This window comes from Hibiscus syriacus, unplaced genomic scaffold (assembly GCF_006381635.1).
Source record: "Hibiscus syriacus cultivar Baekdansim isolate YM2019G1 unplaced genomic scaffold, ASM638163v2 tig00110332_pilon, whole genome shotgun sequence".
NCBI classification, from domain to species: Eukaryota; Viridiplantae; Streptophyta; class Magnoliopsida; order Malvales; family Malvaceae; genus Hibiscus; species Hibiscus syriacus.
The window spans coordinates 10,017,481-10,038,914 of NW_024062688.1; the positions used below are offsets into that span (position 1 = coordinate 10,017,481).

Below are 21,434 nucleotides of genomic sequence, written 5' to 3' on the forward strand. Positions count from 1 at the left end.
AGTTAGACACATACTGAAAAATTCATTTATTTATAGAGAAAAATTTGAAAGACGAACATAAATATTCTTGATTGTCTCTTAACTATTTTAGTATTTTTGGGAGACTCGCTAGTTTAAATTGAGATATCAATAATCGATAGAGACAATCAAACTTTTATTTGATAATATTTTTTATTTTAAATATTTTTAAACTTCTAGTTAAAAAGAAGTTAACTTTTAAATGTTTTTTTTATCTCATTTAACTCTTAAACTTTTATTTTATTTTATCAAATTGATTCAATTGACGAAAAAATAACATACATGTTAAATTGATATAAGTTTTGTGTTTTTAATTTTATTTTCAAGATAAAATTTTAAACCAATATTAACAAGTAACAAAATATTTTTTATCAATTAATTTAGTTTAAGAAAAAATAAAAAGTTTAAGAGTCTAAAAGAACGTAATAAAGGCTAACAATTTCTTTTAAAGTTCTGAATAATTATAATTTTGGGTATACCCCACCTTCCGGAATGTGAATATAATCATTAATAATGTGCAGTATGTCTTGTCTCGTTGAATAGGGGGTTGTTTGGGATACAAACAAAGCTTCTTCGCTCCCTTTTTCAAAGAACTAAATCTCTAGCATGGCCTCCATCATTTCTTCCTTTGTTCACTCATTTCTGGGAAACCAATGAATAAATGTGAGAAACAATGCGGCTGTTTTATCCTTCAAGTGTTCCCATCTAATCTTCATTTTGGGTGTGAAACAAATTCATTTTTCCAGGAAAAACAAATTCTGGAAGGAAATTGGAGTCTCTATGTTGGCCTGTGATGTTGCCATATTTCGAAAAATTCTACTACAAGTCCTTAAAATAAGTCAAATTTACTATAGAATTACATAAATTGTTACAGCTTTGTAACATTTTTGTGTAATACTCAATTGTATCATTATTACCGCTACATGTTGAATTGCTCATGGACCCCTCCATTTAACAATTCTTCTGTACTATTGATAGATGTGAATTGATTTATGTATATGGTTTGCAATTTAGTCCATAAATGAACGGTTTATGATTATTTAGAAGGTTGTTTGTCTGGTTTAATTTTGATGCTCCTCTAATTAAGTTTTGATTAGTTAATGTGACATCTTTAGTTTGATTTACGACCATACTAGGTTGGTGGTGTTATAGTTATCAATATTAGAGAAGGTTTAGTTGATTTAAAAATAAAGTGAAATTCGTAATGTTTTGAGTCATTACATGTCACCTATGAATTTAATTTCTGCTATTCGTTAATTAACTTGTGAGTAGTGCAATTAATATTCTTTTTGTAAAGCTTTATAAGATGTTTGATGGTTCAATTGAAATAAAAAAAATTCATTTTCGAAAGGTATTCCAGTTTCGTTTCTTTATTCTTTTATTGCATGCAAATTATTTGTTGAGGAAAAGGAGTAATAGAATACAAAGGGGGTCGACTTTACATGGGGAGTTTTGTCTGGTCCATGGTCGGAGACAAGTGAGGTCAGTTTAGAGTGGCTGAGCAAAGGTCAAAGGGTAGATGGTATTTCAGTGTCACTAGGTCGTGTTTAGGGTTTGAGGATGATTAGTGATTAAATTAGTTAATATTTTATTGATAATTACTTCTTGATTAGTCGATTTAAGTTGTTGATTTGGCGTTTTCGTTCATTTTCTATGCATGACAGTAGGTTTCATATATGGTGTTAAAAGAGATAAAATTCTGTAATTTTTTTAATTTTCCGAAATCAAGGTCGGCTTAGTGAGCATAACTACGTCTAATGTGACTTCAAATCAATATCTTTTATAATGTCCAGTCAACATTTTCGTGAAGATGGGAGACTCAGCCGCAAATTCAAACTTTAAATTAGGATTTATCTTTGTTTTTTTAGAATTTAATTCAAACAAATTCCAAGGATTATCTATTTTGTCATCTATGCTACATTTTTATGGTTTTAGGAGAGTATAAATATCCATTGGGGTAAGCTCAAAATCATCTCTCATATCTCGAATTCTTTTGTTTTTTCTTTTAGTTTTATAAAATTTCATTTCATTTCTTTTCCTTTCGTTTTTCTTTATTTTTCTTTAAAAGTTTTCTTTATCTTTAAATATTAAGTATGGTTTCTACCATGCTTAGCTAAGTTTTTTATAAGCCAAAGGCTGAAACAATGACTCAATTCTGATAATGAGAATTGAAAAGCACCTCATACCCTTCAAGTTACATATTCAATTTTTTGGAATCAAGGATTGACAATCGATTATCCTTTTAAAATCAAAAACGTTATCTTTTCAAAAAGTGCACGTTGGATTGATTACAATTTCGATTAATAGTTGGGATGAAGGATCGACTTGTAGCACATTCGACTTCCTATGAACACACTTAGTGGCAGTCCGCTAAGAGAAACTAAAATCAGGTTCAATTCTCATCAAGATGCTATAATCTGAGTCGGGTTTTTTATAAAACTAAAACAGAGTTGGTATTAACAAACGATTGTCACGGTTAGCACACATATGGACTGGGATCCAAATATTTGTTTTGGATGATCGGTTCACTTGAGAGAAAAACAAGTTACATGAGTTAGGCCCTGTAGACTATAATCGACATGAATCCGAAGCTAAGATCCTATTCAATGATCGACTAAATTGAGGCAAAGCTAAAGCCAAATTACTTTCTTTATTACCTTTAGATTAAATTTACTTTCTTTATAAACTATCAACAAACCCCTTCTTTATTTATTTTGCAATTTTTATCCAAATCAGAAATCAAAAACTAAATTATCGGCAACTTCTTTAGTCCCTGCGGATCTACCCTTACTCTCGTTATAACTATTCTCTATTTTTCTTTTTACTGAGATTGAGGATAAATTATTAATGACGTTTGTCAGAGGGTGTTGTTTGTTTTGGGATCTATAGAGTTTAAAGGAGCAAAATAAAGAGCTTTGGTTATTTTTTTAGGTGAGTTCGGGTTTAATCGACCACCGCAGGTGGAGATCGAAAAGAAAACGAAGCCGATTTACGATGGAGTGGATTTCTAGGAGAGCCTGTTGGTGGAGAATAGGGGTTGCGAGGTGGAGATCGGGTTTGAGTGAAGTCCTTGTTGCTTCCCCATCATGAAAAGTGGTTGTCGGAGTAAGAGGTGGAGTCTCTCGGTTAAGAAGAGAAGGAAAGGATGTTTGAGAGAAAACATAGAAGGGTGAGGCAGTCGAGAGTTGGAATTAGCATTAGGTTAGTTTAGGTTAAACTATAATTAGGTATTTATATCACGAGATTTGGATTAATTCACTTTTAGTCACTGAAACTTTAGAATAGTATTGCTTTTAGGTCATTTCAATTTTATTTTAATTTTCGCGGCCTGATATTTTAATTGTACAGATTTTGCATGTTAGAGTATTTCAGTTTATAAAATTAGAATAATTATACTTTAGTCACTCATATTTTAGCTTGTATTCACATTTAGGTCACCGTTTAATTCTCAAATTGCATGTTTGATTTTAACAAATATTCAATTTAGTCACTATTATGAAATTGGTATATTTAGCTTAAATTAGTCCTTGAACTAATTTTTTAAAGTTACTATTTTGTATATTTTAGTCACTATTCTATATATTTTAATTTAGTCTTTAGATTAATTTTTTAATTAGCCCTAAAACTATTTTGTTAATAGTTTTATTTGGTAACTTGTAAATAATTAAATAGTCTTTAAAGTTAATTTTGTACACTTTAATATATGTTGATTTTTTATGCATGTTTATTTAATTTATTTTCCTTGAAGTTTTTTTTTAATTCATTAGATCTTAGGATCAATCCTTTAGACTTAGACTTGTTACAATTTAGTCCATAATTAGAACATTAAACTTTAATTTTAGTCTTAGATTTAGACTTCTCACACTTTAGTCCATTACTTTAGGGAGTAATCTGAATTGGTTCTCGCAGTAACATGCCCGAGGGACCATTTCGATTATTCGAAGTAATAATTGGTCAAAATAAATTAGGATTAATATTAGAGTCTCCACTTTAGGTTTAAATATCATTTTAAACATTTAATTTAGGGAGTAATTCGAATTGGCTTTCGTATTAACATGCTCGATGGTCCATTTCGATTATTCGATTCAATAATTTCTTAAAACAAATTAGGATTAATATCAGAACCTCCATTTTTTACTTTAGTCCTCTAGGTTCTTTAAGTTACATAATTTGACACTTTAAGTTAGAGATTGTCTTAATTAACCCACCTAGCATAATTAGATATTTTAAGTGGTTGTTTAGTTGCATCTTGATTTTTAAAATAATAAGGCAATATTCATTTATCAAGGAATTAATAGTGTATGCTATGCGTTATGCTCAAGGGTGACCACTGGTAATTCCCGAAGTAAATCAACATTCTTTTCAAAACTCCATATCATGATTTCTTAAACTTTAAGGCAATGTTCGTTTATGTAGATCAATAACGAAGCTTTCGCATTACATGGTCGAGGGTGATCATTATTGGTCTTAGTAAACCAACATCTTTTTTTTTAAACTTGGCATCCATAATGATTTTTGAATTAAATAAAACTTTGGACTCAAAACTTACAATTTTTAAATATAGGGCAATCAACTATGTACCAATTTATGGGCGTTGTGGGGTACTACCCTTCCCCACGTGTAATCGACTCCCCAACATGTTTTCTGGTTTTCGTAAACTAAATTTGGTATTTTTGATAAAATAAATTGTTTTATTAAATTTACCCGATTTTAGGTGTCCAGTGACACCTTAAAAATGATTGGTGATGACTCCCAACATTTCATAAAATCATTTCAAAAAGAAAAAACATTGTCGTTACAACTAGTCGACTTTTCCCTCAAAGGTCCGGTTACAACAAATGCCTAACAGCTCATATCTTTTCAGTTATTTATAGCATCTATATATTCATATACGGTGTAGGGGTTTGACATGCAGTAATAGTTTTTTTTTCTTACAAATCTAGGGTGAATATACAATAATAATTGTTCAAAGACTTTTAATTATTTGACAATGAACATTCGTACATATGACATATGTGGTGCTCAAATCTTGAACTTCAATGGATGACAACAAAACCCTTAACCACTTAGGTTATTTGATTTGTGCATGTACATGAAAAGTATTTGATTCATTAAGGTTATTTTTTTTATTAGTGACTTTAATTTGTTATCATAATTAAATAATAATAATATGTATTGTGAAGTTACAGTCTGTGATTGAAAATCAAAACAAACATGAAAAAGAAAATAACGATACTTTCTTTTATCTGAATGAAAAAAAAGAATCATTTTGATCAATAGTTGGTTGATGATTCTGATATACTGTGAAGTCCACTTGCCCGAGGTATGCTTCTTGTCATATCCATATCATTGGACCCACAAATATCTTAGACTGTAGCTAATTTATGTTTTAGTCTGTATCTATTTATCGTATTATAAACAAAATACAAAAACAGTTGTTTTATTTTCCCGACAATTAAGAAAAAGATGAAGCAAAAACAAAGTAGTGGCGCTTTTTATAAAAGAGGATTGATGTTTGAAACATGACAGATTATAGGAAGTGGGAACCTCTTGACCATGGCCATTCGGCCTTTCGACTTTTTGACTCAACACAAGACAACAATCAGGTTTACTCTTCTCAAAAACACCATTTCTATATTTTATCATTATATTATCAACAAATAATACTGATTATTTAAGCTGAAAGATTGTTTGTTGGTGAAACTTTTAGCCTCAAGAATAAAGAAGTGCAAGGAACGATGGTGCAAAACTTCGTAATAGTAACTATGTCGTTACAATTTGTACTATCGAATAATACATAAAATACCAAGACTCGATTATATTATGTGAGTCAAATATGTTAAAGAGAATTAAAATTATATTTACGGATAAAAATATAAAACACACACCAAAATACAGACAGCTAAGAACACTCGGTCAAAAGTATATTTGAAAGACTTGTATTTCAATCTTAATATGCAAATATAGAAATTGAAGAATTGGTCGGCATGCATGCATAATAGGTTGCAAGAATTGGAAGGTATAATATGCCTTTTTAATCATTAATCACATCATGTTACAATTGAGGGTCATAGTCATGGGTTGCTTTTGTTTCCTTGTTAAATAACGGTTGATGAAGATTTCAAGGTTGATTATTTTAAATATTTAATAAAATCTGATATGAATTCATCAAGTATTTTCTCTAAAGTATTCAAACTGTTACGTGTGTATGTATTATTAATAGGTTGGATTGAACAATACTACCATATATCTTTATTCTTGATTACCTTGTATGTAGGATGGACGGAAGGAATTATACTAATGCTACAAGTACTTCCATTTCCATCACAACAAAAAAAACCACCTGGTAACATACTACTACAAGGGAAAGGGAAAGCAAAAGCCAAAGAAATGAAGGAAGAGGCAGAGAGCAATTCTTTCCTTATAAACATTAAGTAGATGTATTGTTAATCAGTTTTGGTGATCTCTACGCCTGTTGGCGAATACTTGTCCGTGTCTCATGATCCAAAACCTTTCTATTTCTTCAGCTTTTCTCCCTTGAATCCTACCTGCAATTAACCCCCACCTACATGAATCATTCAAGTATTAGGTTACCTTTTGGGACGAAGAAACCAACCCAGTACTACTCCATATAAAGCAAAAAAAATAATATTTAAGTCTCTGAAATCAGTGATAACTATGTATTTATCATGAAATCAAAGAGAGTTATTTGAGGTTTACTTACTTGTCCCCAACGAGTTTATACATTCTATAAATAAGATCCTCTTCTTGTTCAGACATGTTTATGAACTCCCACTCAATGCTGCTCACCTCTGCAATAACATTAACACTATAAGATGGAACTTTAAGACAAACCCAGAAATATAGTGAAATCAACAATAGGAAATGAAAACAACCCTGCCTTGAGAGCAGGAGGCGGTGGTCTTGGCTTGCTTCCGGTGCCGTCTATCCATTTCTTTTATTTTTGCCGTTGTGGGGGGGTAGAATTTTGGAAGAAAATGAGAGAAACCCAATACGTGAAAGGAGTTAAGACAGAGGACGATGGGTAATTAATTCTTCCCTCGACAGATTTGTGATATCAATTCTGTGGACTTCGAATGAGGTTTTATATAAATGGGGGCTTCCTTGCCTACGAACGACAGATCCTACCAGCCAACCCCAAATTAAATTCGGTTGACTTTTAGGTGTCGCTGTTTAATTCGTACGCATTTCCCTGTTAAGCTTTTAACGTGCCAGTATTTTTACTTATATTTGGTGTATTAGATTACAGGGATGAGTAGACTCTACAAGTCCCTTGAAGATTTCCCTAATAATAGGCTTTATTTTTTCTGAAAGCATTTCCCTACTAGTGGTTAAGTACACAATTATTTTGGGTTAAAGTTCATTACAAGTCCGTGCATTATATAAAAGGATCTATTTTAGTTCCTCATTTCATCGGTTGTACGTGTGGAAAAAAATGAACATTTTAGTTCAAAACATTAAAGTTATCGTTATTTGATTAACATTATGATTCAAACATTCTTTATGTTCTTATTAATTTTAAGAGTAAAGTACATAAATAGTCCCCGATTATAGACCGTTGCTTTGTTGTCCCTTGATTATATGACACTGTTTTATTAAGTCCACAACTATTAGAAATTACAAAATAGTTACTCGATTATTTATATGTTTCAAACTCGTCCTTTTTTATTAAAAAATTAATGATAGTTTGAGATTTCTAGATCAAATTTTATCATATCACAATCAACAAGTTAATGTCTAGCTCAAACTGTTGTCAATTCTCTAACAGGAAATAATGAGTTTTAAACCTATGAATAATCGTGTGATTATTTTGTAATTTTTAATAGTCGAATGACTCAATAAAGTAATATCCAATAGTTGATGGACCATTATGTAACTTTTAATAATCGACTAAATAAAACAATGTCTTATAATCAAATGACTGTTTATGTATTTTATCTTAATTTTAAAGTAACACTCTGAATAAAGAGTCTGATAAACTACACTGATAGTCATTGAATTTTTAGGATGCTTCCACTTCAGTCACCAAAATCCAAAAAACCTTCATTGGAGTCACTATCGTTAGAGAGAACATTCATTTCCATCATTAGGTTGTCAAATCATAAACGACAACTTACGTAGCTCGCCTATATGAAAATGAAAGTTAAGTCAACATGCTCAGTTGCTCGCATGTTATTTTCCTTGGATGACATTAAATTATTTTTAAAATGTATACAATATGTAAATATGATAGGTTAGTTGTCATTTATGATTCGATAATTTAACGATTGAAATAAAGATTTTTTTTTATAAAATTAACTCCAATGAAGATTTTTTAATTTCAACGGTCAAAGTGTAATCTAGTTCATTGACCATTAGTATAATTTATCCTAAAGAATAATCTATGTTAGAAATGCTATAGAAACTAAAAGTCTTTTATCCGACGTTGGATAGGAATACACCTTTGAGAAGGTATTTAAAGGGACACCTTTTCCCTTTCCCTTTTATATTAAATGTGGTTAGAACTCCCTTGCATATGTGTGTTGTGGTCTCAATTTGGCTTGTGGTTGTTATGTGTCTTTGACATGTATTGTGTGTATATTCTATTTATGGAAAAAATCGGAAAATTGTTTAAAGGAAAATATTTTCAAGAAAACTAAAATGAAATTTCTGATATAGTATTTATAGATATATTTTCTCAAATGTAAAAATGGATGTTTTTTAAAGTGTGAAACAGATATTTTCTGTAAATTGGCATGGCTAAATTTTCAAAATTTTATTGTTGTGATTTTAATAACTATTATAGCTGGTTTTTCCTGTGTATTTTGACTATGAACCTAGATTTTTTTTTTGTTTAAGTTCGTAGTTGACAACATTTTAATTTCAACTGCTACAGTCATTTATGTAGAGATTTATTGTTGTAATATTACATCCAATAAGTTAATTCCGTAACTCATGCCTTTGTCTTCGTTTCTTGTCTGAAAAATACACTTATAAATACGGAACTTTTGTAGCATTTTCAAATCATCAAGCAAACATTTCTTCTTTTCTCTTTAAGCTTTCTTCTCTTTCTACAAACGTTTCTTCAAAGTTTTTCCTATTTTAAAATTATCAGTGGCGAAGAGCAATACCACCTTTGTCCACTCCAATCTCTTGGGTATACGAGTTTTTTGATAACCGTGTTAACCTCGGGGGCATTTGACCATCGTTGCGATTACACTTATCGGACCGAAATAACTTCTAAGACAGTGGATCACCACGACACGATTTTATTGTTATGCTATATTTTATTTATTTATACTTCCCTTTAGTGCCAACAACTCTGTTTGTAGTTGCTATTTCCATCAATCTAATCCTACGTTATAAAAGTGAAAAATAGAAGTGAACTACGGTGATGTTGAATTCTAAATACCCATTCATGAGACCACAAAGGGGCAAGTTTCCCTATTCACCTGTAACATCTATGTCGAATCCAACACAATCGATTTATAAAGTGTTCCATGTTTTACATGTTACTGTTTGCTTTCCATGAGGAAGACAATAGAGGGTCTACGAGAGTCTAACAGTTGTTCAGATCAAGAGTACGGACAATAGGAGGTTTACCAAAACCACAACAATTCCATGACAATGTATCCACAGCAACAACATAATACGCAACAACCAAAATCAACCTTTCTATATAATCAAACACAAATAAATTTCAATTGGCAGAAAAGCTAAATTGAAGGCTACTGCTGTTGGTTATAAGCAAACGGTGCATAAGAATAAACCTAAACATACAGAATACAAAGGTTACAGAGAATTCGAGATTAGAGCATAGCAGAAATTTAAAATATATGCACGAAACTCACAATTAAAAATGTGATAAAACTGGTACTCATTAAGGCATACTCTACTCTTCTATTCAAAGAGGAAGCTAGATTGAATCCAATGAATGATTTCAGTGATAAAAATGAGTGTTGTTCTTCTTAAATATTTCGGGTTCGAGCAACTACGCATACATGATGTGTATACATCATCACCGATTAAGAAAGATACGGAACAAATATGACCAATCACACCTACAATTATACGCCAAAAATCAACATGTATGTGTTTGACTGTTTTAGTCTTTATTTGTTTCCCTCAAACATTTCACAATGCATGTATATTCCGGTAATTCGAACTTAGAGGGATGCAAAACATTGAAAAGGATCATGTAAAAGCTACTGGAGATTGAAAGATAGCATTTTTGTTTGGTGTTGGTTTCGTTCTTTTCATTTATGTACAGTTTATTTTCTTACACAATATCATTTCCTGCCTTTCTTTGATTAACCAAAAACTCAATTATTCAAAAAAGAAAAAGTAACAGTAAATTTGTATTTTCTATCAAAACTAATAATTAGCATAATTGCTCAAATGTACGTTGAATACTTGTTCGTCATAATTCCCTTACTCCACTTAGCCATGGAAAGACAATCCTCCTTGGCCTAGGTAAGAAAATTGGTTTTGCCCTTTCAAACAAATTTGGTTTCAATATGACAGTTTTGCCCTTCATACTCAATAATTTTACACTGAAAAATCCTTTTGTAGATGACAAAAATCTCATATGTTAAAACTGGGGTTTGCTTATAAGCCCTAATCCGAAACTTCAGTTCCGAACGAGCTTCACCCTTTATTCCAAACAGGTAATTCTTCCCTCAAAACTCTACTTTCTTTATCTTTTTATTAATTTCTATCAATACTTGAACAATTGAAAATGGAACCTCTGCTTCTGCTTGCTTCAAACAAAGCTTCAATATCAACCTCCTTTCCCCTGTTCCTCTCTTACAATCCCTCATTTCACGGCAAACCAAAACTTTGTACGAAATCCCATTTCCGTCCCTTGAACAATGTTTCCGAAAAGACGCCATTTTTGGGCCAAAGCTTGGTTTTTCAAGATAAGGGTTTTACTTCCTTGGGTAACCTGAGAAAACCCCATGTCCCTTACGAGCCAGTAAGAGCTGCTGTTAAGAGAAGAAAAGAGGTTCCTTTTGATAACGTGATTCAAAGGGACAAGAAGCTTAAATTGGTGTTGAAGATAAGGAAGATTCTAGTGAGTCAACCTGATAGAATCATGTCACTTAGGTCATTGGGGAGGTATAGAAGAGACCTGGGTCTTGAGAAAAGGCGCAGATTCATTGCTTTATTGAGGAAGTTTCCTGGAGTGTTTGAAATCATGGAGGAGGGGGCTTATTCATTGAGGTTTAGATTGACACCTGAAGCCGAAAAGCTATATTTGGATGAGCTGAGAGTCAGGAATGAAATGGAAGGCTTGTTGGTTGTTAAGTTGAGGAAGTTACTGATGATGTCAATGGAGAAGCGGATTCTGTTGGAGAAGATTGCTCATTTGAGGACTGATCTTGGGCTTCCTTTAGAGTTTCGTGACACGATTTGTCAGCGATACCCTCAGTATTTTCGTGTTGTTCAAACTGAACGAGGCCCTGCTTTGGAATTAACTCATTGGGATCCTGAGCTTGCAGTATCAGCTGCTGAACTAGCTGAAGAGGAAAATCGAGCTAGAGAGTTGGAAGAGAAGAACTTGATTATAGATAGACCGCTTAGGTTCAATAGAATTAAGCTTCCCAAGGGTCTTAATCTTTCTAAGGGTGAAATGAGGCGGCTATGTAAGTTTCGAGACATGCCTTATATAAGCCCTTATTCAGACTTTTCAGGATTGAGATCGGGAACACCAGAGAAGGAAAAGCATGCTTGTGCTGTTGTACATGAGATGTTGAGCCTAACTGTTGAGAAGAGAACTCTTGTTGACCACCTCACTCATTTTCGAGAGGAATTCAGATTCTCTCAGCAACTTCGAGGGATGATAATAAGGCATCCTGACATGTTCTATGTGTCTTTGAAAGGGGATAGGGATTCCGTTTTTCTCAGGGAAGCTTATCGTGACTCTCAATTGATAGATAAAGATCCATTGTTGCTTATTAAAGAAAAGTTCCGCTCTCTTGTTGCCATTCCTAGGTTCCCAAAAAGGGGTAGTTTGAAGAAAGACGATGATAGGAATGAAGAAAGTGATATGCCGGAGGAGGCAAGTGACGAGGAAGGAGAAGAATGGTCTGATATGGATAGTTATCTGAGTGATGGTGGGTTTGGTGATGCTGAGGGCGGAAAAGATGGTGATGACTATGAGGATGATTGGAGTGATGAAGATGATGATGATGATGATGATGATGCACCACCAGATTTCGATGAAGATGATGAGCCTGTTAATGTTGGATTGGGCAACAGAACTAAACAAGCTGCTTTCTCGGCTAAGAAAGAAGAAAATCGTGTTCCTGTATTTCCTGATGGTCGGCCAAGAGAGCGATGGTAAAAATATACCAAATTTGCTATAAATTGAAGACTCCCGTCCGTTTGACCCCATTAGTTGTTTATCCTTGTTTGGCTTCAAAAGGTCGGGTTTGTCTGGAGAAAGAATCCAGTTTACTGCTTGGTTCAATGCCAAATCTTGTTTCTTGTAATCTTGGAGCAATTTATCCCTTTGTTCATATATATGAGACATTAACAGCGATCTAAGCAGAAATATTCTGGTGATTTGTTATTTTTTATGCTTTTCCCATACTACGTTGTATTTATAACAGTGAAATGGCTGGTTGGAGTTCATGGATGATTAAAGCATATGTGCAAACACTAATGTGTATGCCTAGTTCATATACGCAATGATTTAGGAAACTCGTTTGGGATGTTAATGTGTTTTGATTGTTTACCAGGTATGGAAGCGGCACCATCTGGTTATCTAAGTTTCTCTTCCGGTTGTCTAAAAACATTTTTAATAAATATTTAAACGATGAAAGCATGTTTGAAAACTTTGCAAAATGCATTTAGACGAGGGATGGTGAAAACACAAAAAGGGAAAAGCTTTTGGACATCAATCATGATATAACCCGAAGTAATGTAAGATAACAAGATGGATAAAGAAAACCTCATCCATGAAACCCTGATCTTAAGGCAACTCTTTACCGTCATCGGTGAATTATAAGGCACAATTTGATGGGTTCTTGACTAGGATTGCAGACTCATGCTGGTTTGATTAAAAGGTGTCGATTAATGAGTTAAAGGTAAAACCTTCCTCTTCAAGTAAACAAGATCATTCTGATAAGCTTCCAGTATCGCAACACCATTATCTCCAAAGACATCGATAGCAGCGGGATGAGCCTCTGAGCAAAAAAATAGGACAACATTAATAATCACAAGCCACAAAAAAGAAGCCTATTTGTAGCAGACGACTAACAGAAGATCAAAAGCACTTGGATAACCTGCATCTATTATGTATGCCAAAGTAGTCACCATATTTAGCTCTAATTTGTTTCACCTAGAACATTATAAGAGAACTTAGTAACATATTCCACTTCATTCAAAGTTTGTTAGCAACTTAGAACTTGTTGCTAACGATCTGGTATCTGATATGACAACCCAATGAAAGTGCAAAACTTGGTGATTGCGATGAGAATAACCCGGCATCAGCCGATGGTTATACTCACATCATCAATTAGGTACAAGAAGAGAGGAACAACGGCGATAGCTACTAGGCATGCCTGGTGAGCAATCTCCATATCGCAATGCTCGAAACCAGAAACCAGCTAATAGCAATTGCTAAGGTATGTTGTTGGGACACCTGTCCAAGAACTGTAGTTGCTATTATTTCCTGCCTATCACTAGACAATCTCGAGAGATACAAAACTGATGGCAGTCCGGTTGGTCTTCTCTTGTAGTTGCAGTTGCGGACCCATTTGTTCCATGAAGCACTGAAATTGTTTCTGTACCCTCCACTAGTTCTGGACTGGTAAGCGATTCGTCTTGTTGGCATTGGCATTCCCGCCGGTAATCCAACGTGATAGTTTGCAGTTCAAGCGAGTCAATCATCTCTTCAGCCATGCTCTGCCATACAGACATGAGTTTATGAAATCAACCTAATGGTTTGGTCATCAAACAATGATTTATGATTTTCCAAATGGTTAAACAAATAATTTTCAAAAAAAATTCGAAATAAACACGAGTTTATGATTTTCAAAAGATTAAACAAACAATTTTGAAATAAACATATTGGTTCAAGCCAGATCTCCAAAGTCTAGCTTTTATTTTAATCACCACTTTATTGATATGAATAAAATTATTAAAAATTAATATAAATGAAGCACGATGACTCGATGAAAAATAAAAAATAACATGAAAAATAAAATAAAAAATCATATCCACGTCGTGGTTAATTATTTTAACATTTAGTGAGTAAAATAAGAAAAAAATGTAACGTTAATGATATTTTTGCTAAAAATTAATTTAGTAGTTAAAATAAGAAAGAAACAATAGGTTAGTGACTAATAGTGTATTTTACGCAATAGATTTTTGGGTCTAACTGCACCTTAAAAGGTCGCGGTAATTCTATCACGTTTCCAAGATCCTTGTTCTTGTAACCAACGCTTCCGTTCTTCCCCACCCTTCCGTTTTTTCCCCCACTATTTCCAGATATATCCCCAATATTTTCATTTTCAATTGCTATTTCGTCATTCTTTCCAATTTCCAGGATTGGTGTAGTTTCTATTTAGGGTTTTTGATAATTTCACCGCTCCCCCCATTGTTTCCCTTTCCTTTACCCCCTTTGGTTTCCTTCTCCCTTTTCCTATTTTTTCCAGCTTCAATTCTCTGATTTCTAGTATCTGTTATCCAACCTTTGAGAATATCAATCAGGAAAAAAGGGGAAAATTACCTGGGAAATTTATTAGAATATCCCCCTTCGATTTGGCAGTATTTACTGGACTTGCCATTTCGTTACTTCAGAAACGTTGATGCAATATAGGTTGTTACCAGATTATTAAATAAACAAATAGAATATAAAAAAGAAATCTAGCACTAACTCCAAAGTTAAATTTTTTGTAGTCACAGATTCACCAGGACACCGAACATATTGAAAGGAACGATCTATTTTTTCTTGGATTAGTTGCCTTTTCTATTTTGAAATTTATTGTTTTTGGTCGCGTTCTGGCTGTTGGAAGGGTTAAGAAGATTTTAGGCGAGGAAAAGTGGTTTAGGATTGCATGGGAGAGTATGAAGGGTGGGCGGCGCAGCATCCCCCCATCGGGCTATTACCGAACGGTTTGTTACCGAATGAAGCCGCCTCGGTGATTCGGATACTTGACTCCGAGCGATGGATGAAGGCTGAGGAAAGAACCGCTGATCTCATTGCCTGCATTCAGCCCGATGCACCCTCGGAAGGTCGCCGTAATGCCGTTGCTGATTATGTGCAACGCCTCATCTCCAAATGCTTCCCTTGTCAGGTCCAATCAAATTATAATTTCTTTTTAATGATTAAAAATAGCATTAATATGAAATTATATGTCTAATTCCTCATATTTGATTTTGAGGTTGAGGAAATAATTGAATAGAGTTTCTAATTGAAATATGATTAGAAATCGTGGACTGGATGTATCTATGTTTTAACTTTGCTTGACTAGGCGTATTGAGTTCATGAACCAATTTTAACATGGAGTTTCTTTGATTTCTGTTGATAGGTGTTTACTTTTGGGTCTGTGCCCCTCAAGACGTATTTGCCTGATGGGGATATCGACTTAACAGCTTTCAGTAAGAATCAAAATTTGAAGGATACATGGGCTCATCAGGTTCGTGATATGCTGGAAAATGAAGAAAAAAATGAAAATGCTGAATTCCGAGTGAAAGAAGTTCAGTACATTCAGGCTGAGGTAAAGTCATAATGAGATGTCTTTTCTTCACAGTTCCTATGGAGTCTCCTCTAAAAGCTTGGATGTTGTGTTTGTTCTTTAGGATCTCAAGTGTACCAATCTGTCAAATGTTTCAGTATCCTTGGCCAGATTTAAAATTGCATATTTGTGACACTTGCTACTGGCTGGGATCTTATTTGCGAAGCTGATGTTTTCTTCTTATTTTTCATATCATCTCCTGAAGCAACTTGCATTAAACTAGAAGTAGAATCTTCCATGCGTTTGCTTGATGTTGTTATTTTAATACATTTATTTTGATATTTTCTTTTGCTTCTCATGCACTTCAGGTGAAGATAATCAAGTGTCTAGTAGAAAACATTGTGGTAGACATTTCATTTAATCAGCTCGGTGGATTATGTACCCTTTGTTTTCTTGAAGAGGTTAGTGATGCAACACCTGCGACTGTGTGTCTCAACATTTATTTTTGGAAATTGGAATGATAGGCCTTTATGAATTAATGCAAGTTTTAACCAAACTTAATGCCCATGTGTGTAGGTTGATCTTTTGATAAATCAGAACCATTTGTTCAAGCGTAGCATCATATTGATAAAAGCATGGTGTTATTATGAGAGCCGTATATTGGGTGCTCATCATGGACTTATCTCAACTTATGCCCTGGAAACCTTGGTTCTTTACATATTCCATGTTTACAATAAACCGTTTTCTGGACCACTTGAGGTTGCCATTTCTACCTTTCTATTCTAAATTCCTTTTGCATTGTCTCCACATCTGTCTTATTTTTCCCATCCACATGCTTAGGTCCTGTATCGTTTTCTTGAGTTCTTTAGCAAGTTTGACTGGGAAAACTTTGTGTTAGCCTATTGGGTCCTGTTCCAGTTAGTTCCCTGCCAGACATATCGGGTACTACATTTTTTGGACATATTATTCTAAGCTTTGAATAAAGAATACTCCACTAATCGAATTTTTGCCTCTTCTTTTATTGTTAACTACTTTGTTTGAAATGCTTTTTGCAGCGGAACCTCCTCGAAGAGATGGAGAGTTGTTACTTAGCAAATATTTTCTTGATACTTGTAGTTCAAGATATGCTGTTTGCCAAGAAAACCAGGGTCAACCCTTTACTTCTAAATATTTCAATGTGATCGATCCTTTGCGTGTAAATAACAATCTTGGTCGAAGTGTTAGTAAAGGTACATCTGTAACTTTTTAAGTAGTTTTTCCTTTCATTCTTTTCTTTTCTTTTCTTTGACATTGTTATCCCTTAGCATTGTCTGTTTCCAAAGCTATTGCTGCATACTTTGGTTGGCATAAGTTCCTGTGTCTGGCCTAGCTACTTGCTATATTAAAGTTCTCTTTCCTCCATTTTTTCCTGTATGGAACTTTGGGTGATACAAGCAGTGAACTTTTAATAGAACCTCATGATTAAGAACTTTTCAAAATATTAAACTTAAATTGGTATAAAGCAAGTTGAAGAGACTGTCAATGGAGGGAAGAAAGGTAATAGAAAGCAATTAGTGGCAACTTTATGATTAAGCATGTTGTGATTCAGTGAGTAATAGTTAAGAGTTGTCAATTTTCTGGTTTTCTGTATCCACTGCTAATAATAGGTTTTGTTGTGCATAAAATAATATATATTTTCCAGGTAATTTCTTTAGGATACGCAGTGCTTTTGCATTTGGTGCTAAAAAGCTTGCTGGATTACTTGATTGTCCCAAAGAGGATCTGTATTATGAAGTAAATCAATTCTTTATGAATACATGGGAAAGACATGGCAGTGGCCAACGGCCTGATGCACCGAGGAATGATCTGTGGCACTTGAGATTGTCAAATTTGGACCACACTCGTGGATTTAAGAATACCGAGAACAATTCAAACAGTAAAAGGAATGATGCTTCTTCACAGCATGAAACTCAAACTGAAAGGGCTCGAGGATCATTAGGTGTTTCCTCCCAGCATGTTTATAATCCTTTGGAAAACAAAATTAAGATTAATGATGCTTCTTCTGTTTTTCGTACTCAAAGCCTAAAGAGTCATGGTGCTATGAGCCACTCAAAGACCTCTGATCAGGGTAGATGGGATTCAAATTCAAGTCAGAATATTCATAATGGTATTGGTAAGAGAATTCCTAAAGCAGAGAATGGGACTGATGTTCAAGGAAGATATCTCTTTGCAAGGACGTGCTCTAGTCCTGAGCTTACTGAAACATATGGAGAAGATACCTCTCAACAAGACGAAAACAGAATGCTAGAGAGTGGGAAGACCCAGATTCCTTCTACGAGGTCGGATAATAACAGGAGGAAGAATATTGAATCTGATCTGGTAGCAAGATGTAACATTAAATCTTCATGTGATGATTCTTCATCTTTTAGCCAAGCTTCAAGCCATCAAAGCATTGATGCTGCTTCTGATGCAAACGATCTTGTAAATAGTTACCAAGATGATTTAGGCTTGGGAACTGTGAGTCAGGATTTTCTTTGATTCCAGATGTACAAGGAATGCAACAGGAAGAGCAAGATTTAGTGAACATGATGGCATTTTCTGCAGCTCGTGGCTTTAATGGTCAGGTTCCTGTTCCACTAAATTTAGCTGCAAGTCACTTGCCTTTTCTTATCCAACCTCCGTCAATGTTATACAATCAGAGAAATTTGGGTGGAATTCTTCCTACAAATATCAAATGTTTCCCCAAGGATTAGTTTCTTCTCCTTTGACCCATTATTTTTCTAGCATTGGATTAGCCTCAAATTCAGAGGATCCAATTGAGGTCAGTAATGAAAATTTTAGTCCTCCAGAAATGAATTCAGGGGAAGTGGAACGTGATTTATGGCATGAACATGACAGGTGCTCTAGTGGTGGTTTTGATCTTGATAATGGTTGTTTTGAATTGCTTAAGTTGGATGATAAGCAACTTCTACTTCAGGTGGATATAATTCTATTCCATCTTCTAGGGTAGGCAGCTCTGGTAGTTCTACTAAAATCCAGCAGAAGTTTTCCAAAGAAACTCGAGATTCATGTAGGGGAGATCATCTAGGTGTTTTCCAACTTCAAGATCACAGACGTAATGATATTTACTTTGATGAAAACTGCAAGTTCTAGATCCATGACTGCTTCACATGCTAGTTCACTTGGAAGTAAAAATTCATCAGAAAGTTCTTGGGAAGGATCACCAGCAAAGGTCTTTAAGCCAGCTAGGGAGAAAAGGGGTTGGAAAACATCTGCTTCTGTGTTCCTTCTGCTGCATGTCGGAAAGGTAAAACTAGTTCTGAATATTCCTCTCAGGCAGAGGAACATGACAGAGATTGGAATTTACCATCAATAGTGGGCACTGAAATGGCAGAAAGAACTACTGAACCTCAACTAGTTGGTTCTTCCCCTGTTCCCGAACATCTAATACCTGGATCTGAAACAGCTCAGACAATTGGTTCAGATCCATTGATACCCATTGCTCCATTCCTCTTAGATCCAGGTTCAGGGCAAAGAACTATGGATAATTCTGGAGTCCCTCCCTTGGCCTTCACCATAACGGGGCCACCGGTACCATTTTTATTGTGTCCTGTGTACAACATTCCGACAGAAACAGGAACTCCAGATGCATCTACAAGCCATTTCAGTTGGGATGAGGGTTTGGATAACAATCAATCTTGCCAAATTTTGAATCATCCGAGAGACTTGATGAATATGAGGTGTTAAGTACTTCTAGTTCTACAAGAAACGCTACATCTCTTGAGCCATTAGAGCGTAAATCTGACATTCTTAATGGTGACATCGCTAGCCATTGGCAAAACTTGCAGTATGGAAGGTTTTGCCAAAATTCACGATTTCCTCCGCCTCTGATTTATCCTTCACCCCTAATGGTACCACCTGTCTATTTACAAGGTCATTTCCCATGGGATGGCCCTGGGAGACCTCTTTCATCTAATGTGAACCACTTTCCTCAACTTATGAATTATGGGCCTCGTATTGTTTCTGATACTTCCCTTCAATCTGTTTCAAATAGACCAGCCAGTGTGTACCAACGGCATGCTGATGAAATGTCAAGATATCGCAGTGGTACTGGGACATACCTTCCTAACCCGGTAAGTACCATATTGAAAATCTGTAATGAGCCTTTATGTCCTTAAATTTCTGCACTTGAACTTTGGCATACTTTGGAGAGTAATGGTGCTGGTTACGTGGTCCTGTTTTTTCATTCTCCGTTAGTCTGGTGTATGATGTTATAGAGGACGGTCTTTTCAAATGCAACATTATCTTGGTCATAAGATATTCCTACATTTGTCTCTTCAAGCAGTTTTTTTAAAGTGATCTTAATGTTGTTTAGGTTGTCATTTAACATTGAAAATTATAGCCTTCATAACTTGTCTGTATGCTTTTCTACTTCAGAAGGTTTCGATGAGAGAACGCCATTCTGCAAATGCAAAGAGAGGAAAATATAGTTATGATAGGAACGACCACCACAGTGATAGAGATGGGAACTGGAATGCCAATTCAAAGTCACAGGCTGCTGGGTACAGCCGTAGTTGCAATCAAAATGAAAAATCAAGATTCACGTGTGACCAATCCGGAGCTGTTTCTGGTGAGAGCAGAGCTGAGAGGCTTTGGGGGTCACATAGACATGATTTATTCTTCTTACCAGTCTCATAATGGACCGGTCTGCTCAAACTCTTCACAAAGTACATCTGCAGACATGCCATATGGCATGTATCCACTGTCAGCCATGAACCCCGGCGGGGTGTTTTCTAATGGACATACCATTCCTTCTGTTGTCATGCTGTATCCCTATGATCATAATTCTGGCTATGGTTCCCCAGATGAACAGCTTGATTTTGGTTCTCTTGGACCCGTGGGTTTCTCAGGCATGAATGAAGAAGTATCGCAGCTAAGTGATGGAAGCAGTCAAGTGGGTTATTTGACAAGCAAAGGTTCCATGGTATCTCTGCCCAACAGTCGCCAGACCAACCTTCTTCACCTCGCCTCCAAAGGTAATTTGTCTTGTTTACCTGAGGTAGCTTCTTTTCAATACTTAACAAAAGCAATTATATATGGAAACCAAATTGAATTTTAATATTGTATCATAACCCTCATTTAAGTTATATCCTGATTTAATCTCTTTTCTATTTCAATTGGATTTGTTTCTGAACCTCATCTATGTTGTCTTTCACAGGGGACTTTGATCTTATTGCCAAATCTGCGGTCAGAAGAATCACTACTGGAAGATGAGGAGAGTCTCAGCCCCATTCGTTTCCATCCAAGGGAAGAAATGATGGTGGCTTGCCATTGAGAAAATCCACTTACTGTGTGGTCATGAAAGCGAGTTCTGATTCAGTGATTCGTTATCGATGGTTTTCTCGCTTGATGGTCAAACCCATACTTGGCATGTTCTTGTATATACACTATAATGACGAAACGAAATCATTTTGTTTTAAATGCTTTGTTTTTTGAGTGGTTAAAAGGATGCAGAACACAGAAGGTCAGACTCTAAACTTAGGGCTCTATACACCAATTGTAACTGAAATAGGGTCTCCATAGGATTACAAGTGTAGGCACCAAGTTCTCCATTATCATTTTATAAATTAGATTGCAATGGTTAGGAGATTTACTTTCCAACAATTTTTATATTTGATACTATAATTCCAGTTTCGTTGCTCAAAGTCTCGACATTTCCATAGTCAAGAAAATGAGTGGGTAATAAAAATT

General features: G+C 34.8%; 2 protein-coding genes and 1 pseudogene across 2 annotated transcripts; 2 read left to right on the forward strand and 1 right to left on the reverse strand.

Annotated features, from left to right (window-relative positions):
• Window positions 1-6,385: 6,385 nt before the first annotated feature.
• On the reverse strand, window positions 6,386-7,067 carry LOC120119809 (transcription factor CPC-like). Its single transcript, XM_039139614.1, has 3 exons — window positions 6,920-7,067; window positions 6,743-6,830; window positions 6,386-6,583 (listed from the first exon to the last, which is right to left on the reverse strand). Exons 1-3 carry the CDS (start codon window positions 6,969-6,971, stop codon window positions 6,469-6,471), a joined length of 255 nt encoding a protein of 84 aa, XP_038995545.1. The 5' UTR covers window positions 6,972-7,067; the 3' UTR covers window positions 6,386-6,468.
• Window positions 7,068-10,614: 3,547 nt separating this feature from the next.
• On the forward strand, window positions 10,615-12,541 carry LOC120119810 (protein WHAT'S THIS FACTOR 1 homolog, chloroplastic-like). Its single transcript, XM_039139615.1, has one exon. It carries the CDS (start codon window positions 10,757-10,759, stop codon window positions 12,362-12,364), a length of 1,608 nt encoding a protein of 535 aa, XP_038995546.1. The 5' UTR covers window positions 10,615-10,756; the 3' UTR covers window positions 12,365-12,541.
• A 1,918-nt stretch (window positions 12,542-14,459) lies between these two features.
• LOC120120141 lies at window positions 14,460-21,346 on the forward strand (annotated as a pseudogene).
• The last annotated feature ends 88 nt before the right edge of the window (window positions 21,347-21,434 follow it).